Here is a 4,356-nt window from a genome sequence, read left to right on the forward strand (position 1 = left end):
AAGGGAAGTGCTGGCCTGCTAACGGGAAAGAGGTAATATCTGGCAATTCCCAGCCATTGCCTGGAAGAGTCCACACCCCATGGCATAAAACTCCTTGAACCAATGCCAAGCCTTTTCCTGCTATCCCTATCTGGGCTCCACATTCCTGTTATTGATTTCGGGGCCCTACCCTCAAATCCTCTTATAAAAGCCTAGTCTTTTCTGACTTGACCAACCATCACAGATACCTGCAAAACAGGTAAGTGGGAACTGAGAGAAGGCGAGAGCCATGGCAGGGGGTGCCTCACACATTTGGGGTAAGGCTATAGGAGGATTCTAGTCTTCAAGGAACATCAGTGTCAGGGTAGGAGGGTGTGCAGATTCTTCAGTTATTTCCAGATTCATAGAAGGGGATAGATGTCACCAAGATCAATTTATTCCTAAGGGACTAGCCAAAAGAAAGACAAGAGAGAGAACAGAGGGCTCTCTGCATGCCCTCTCTCTGACCACACTTCTCTTCTTTAATGACCTCTGATTGCTTCTCCAAGTCACAGACACAATGCTGCCTCCCATGGCTCTGCCCAGAGTGTCCTGGATGCTACTGTCCTGCCTGATGCTCCTATGTCAGGTGCAAGGTGAGAGTTCTCTGCCTCTAGCACTGGGTTCCTGTGAAAGCTCAGGGCCAAGAAGAGGAAGCCTCCTGTTTGACGCAGGTGGCAATGCTGAGGTGAATCCTCACACAGTGAAAGTGCCTATAATTCCTCCATTATCCCTCCTTCCTTCAGGGTAGTCATGGTGGAAGGTGCCACGGTGGTCCATTAGCAATGGAATGAGATGATTTCCACTTTGTCAGTGGACTTTATATTGTCAGGGTGAAGAGAAGAAACATGAAGGGTCAATAGTGAGATACGCACAAGATTGATTGGAAGACCCAGTGTGAGAACAGTCAGCTCAGAGGGGGGAGATGTTGGACTTTTGAATAAAGGGAAAGAGTAGAACAAAGAGATGGTCCGTCATTCAGTGAAGCTGATGCAAGATCAAGAATCCAATAGTGAGGCAGTCAGGAGTGTGGTGTCATTTCCTCAAGCACTTGCCTCACAGGCACTCCCCAAAGTCACTTCCCAAGACCCATTTACACTCTTCATTTCATTGCTTCCCTCTCTTTTGTTCCCCTTACTCAGGTGAAGACACCAAGGAGGAGCTTCCCTCTCTACGGATCAGCTGTCCCAAAGGCTCCTATGCCTTTGGCTCCTACTGCTATGCCTTCTTTAGGACACCAAAATCCTGGAATGAAGCAGATGTGAGTAGTTGCATTTATAGTTAGAGGTGATAAGGGAAAGTGCACTAGCTAATCCAGGGGTCTGCATTCTCCAGGGTTTTGGGGGTGAGAGTGAGCACCCTCATCTTTTGCACACACACTTCTTCTCACCTACATTAGCCCTGTGCTTCCCCCACTGACATCTCAAGCTCCTCCTCAGTGTCTTCTTTCCCCACACAGTTGGCCTGCCAGAAGCGACCCTCAGGATTCCTTGTGTCTGTGCTCAATGGGGCTGAGGCCTCCTTCTTGGCCTCTCTGGTCAAGAACAACTTGAACACCTACTCATACGTCTGGATTGGGCTCCATGATCCCACACAGGTGAGATAACATCTCTTATCTGTTACCTTCTAGCTCTTATTGTTACCCAGGCTACTCCCTGCCCCTTGTGCCTCTGTGAGAAATATGATAAAGAGCCCTGGAGCTCAGAGATCCTAGGGTACATTTAAGGTAAATGTAGGACACCGAGGCCAAGCGAGGAGCTGAGTTTTGTAGATGATCCTAATCTCCAGTTGAAATTAATCCATGTCTTGTCAAGCTTTTCACACAATTTACCCATGAATCCTTGTAATTCAGTTCTCTGAGTTGACTGTGTCTACACATAGTGTGCTGAGGGACCCTGAAGATAAGATGCATTTTCCCCTATAGAACAGACATTGTCTTTGAAGACTGAGGATAATCGGAAATGTACCAATTACTGCCTAGCAAGTAACGTGTTACTCTGGGTGGTATCATTGTTGTTTGTGTTTATTGGCTTCGGTGTTTGGCAATATGAGCAGGTTGTTAGGGAGAATTTCCCAGCAGTGAGCTCTGTGGCAGCATCTGGAATAGCAGACCGAATTCCATGCTGCTGAGGAGGGCATCAGATAGGATTATGCAAAAACTCTAATAGCCATTCACCCTTATCTGGCTCTGTTCTCTACTCTCTAGGGCTATGAGCCCAATGCAGGTGGATGGGAGTGGAGTAATGATGATTTGATGAATTACTTTGCCTGGGAGAAAGACCCTGCTCTCATTACAAACCCTGGCTACTGCGGGAGCTTGTCACGAAACTCAGGTAAGAGACAGAGGAGCCACCTTCTGGTCAGCCTTTCCATCCCCTCATCCCCCATTTCTGGGCCTAACCTTCAGGGAATCCTCCTGAGCTAAGAAATGCAATACTGGTATTTCTTCTCGTGTCTCCTCTCATGTCTCCTTTCTTTGAGTCTCCTTCCCCTGGAGTGGGTCCCTGGTGAAGCAAAGGACAGAGCTTTGAATCCTAGGCCAGATTCTGGGATGCCTCTCCTTTGGGTCATGAGCTCCGCCAGCCCTGTTCACTTTAGCTCTTCTCTCTCTCCAGGATATCTGAAATGGAAAGATTATAACTGTTATGAGAAGCTACCCTATGTCTGCAAGTTCAAGGGTTAGGTCATGTGGGAGTCAGCGGCCTGAGATTGGGATGCAGCTCATCTTTGGACCAAGTGAAGTCCCAGCCGGGAAAGGAATGTTTTCCCCACATCCTCAAACCTGACCTCTTCTTTTAGACCTTCCCTCCTCCTCGCTTTCATTTCAGACTTTCTTTGTGTTCAATGGCCTGAGGTCTCAGAGAGTAATAATAAGTATTTTCGTCAATACTTGTGTACTTTTGTGTTCCAGTCTCATAGCAAGACTCTGAGGAATAAGTGGGTGTGAGAGAAAATCTCTTGTTGCCTTTGTTCAGTCTCATTCAGGCCACTGGGACAATGACTAAAGGTATGTCCCCACCAGTGTATTGGTAATGAGTATGTAGGCCCTGCTCACTTTGGATTTATGTTGTGTACAAACACTGGTCTCCGCACCTTCTTCCTGAAGGTGTGACCCCAGCAGGACTGGTGGGTTACTGTTAGTCTCTGATGTTATTATAACAGCACTTCTGAAATTACTTACCAGAGGATTGATTTTTTTTTTCTTTAATTTGCAATCTACCTTGTACCATAACTTTTATAAAATGCAGTAAAACATTAATTACTTTTGGACTCTGGTAACAGTGCTAAAATGTAGAGCTTTAAAGTTGTTGCTCTTCCTTAAAACAAGAAAATGTCTGAACAATTTGAAAACCAACAACTTTTCCTGGGTTCATAACCCTGATATCTGCAGAGGCTCCAGAGTGCATAGAGCCCTAACCATTTCTGCCTGGAGCAGGAGCTGCTGGAGTCTTAAACTCTTAGGAACATTAAGTGGTAATTGTGACAAATTGCAGAATGCTGAGTGTGGATTGAGTTTAAAAGAATTTATATGCATATATGCATAACCCATGGACACAGACAATAGTGTGGTGAAGGCCTGGGATAGGGGCAGGGATGGGGAATAGGGGGTCAGTGGGGAAGAAGGGGGCATCTGTAATACTTTCAACAATAAAGATAAATTAAAAAAAGAAAGTCTTCAAAAATAATAATAAAATAAAAGTGAGAAATTGCCAGAGTCTGTAGTCTTAGGGAGGTTGCCACTCTTTCATGGGTTTTACTTCTGGAACCCACCAGATTCTTGTGATGAAGAGATAATCATTTTTAAATCTGTCCAGATAAAGACACCACAAGGAAAGAAAACTGCATGTTAATGTCCCTGAATATTATAGAAGTAGAAATCCTCGACAAAATGTTAGCAAACCGATTTCAACAAAACATTAAAAGGTTCATACGCCATGACCAAGTGGGATTTATTTCTGGGATGCAAGCGTGGTTCAACATATGCCAATCAATCAACATAATACACCCATCATTAGAATAAAGGACAAAAATTCTGTGATCATATCAATAGATGGAGAAAAAGCTTCCAGAATCTATGACACAGCATCATGCCTGTGGTTAACCACAAGGCGTTGTACACTGAGCAATATGTTAAGAGGGTAGATCTCATGTTAAGGGTTGTTGCCACAAAAAAAAAAAGATCATAAACAAATAATGGGACACAAGAAGACTCTCAGAGGTAATGGATATGTTTATTACCTTGGTTGTGGTGATAGCAACAGAAGTGTATACATATGTCCAAACTCCTAAGTTGTATACATTAATTCTGTGCATTTTTTGTATACTAGCTATACTTCA

General features: G+C 44.5%; 1 protein-coding gene across 1 annotated transcript; it reads left to right on the plus strand.

Annotated features, from left to right (window-relative positions):
- Positions 1-538: 538 nt before the first annotated feature.
- Positions 539-2,701, plus strand: LOC308566389 (regenerating islet-derived protein 3-gamma-like; the record flags this gene model as incomplete). The annotated part of the gene is made up of 5 exons (XM_081156618.1): positions 539-614; positions 1,161-1,279; positions 1,478-1,615; positions 2,225-2,351; positions 2,634-2,701. The coding sequence occupies 5 exons, from the start codon at positions 539-541 to the stop codon at positions 2,699-2,701; spliced, it is 528 nt and encodes a 175-aa protein (XP_081012744.1).
- Positions 2,702-4,356: the final 1,655 nt, after the last annotated feature.

This window comes from Miniopterus schreibersii (genome assembly GCF_964146895.1).
Source record: "Miniopterus schreibersii genome assembly, chromosome: 13".
NCBI lineage: Eukaryota > Metazoa > Chordata > Mammalia > Chiroptera > Miniopteridae > Miniopterus > Miniopterus schreibersii.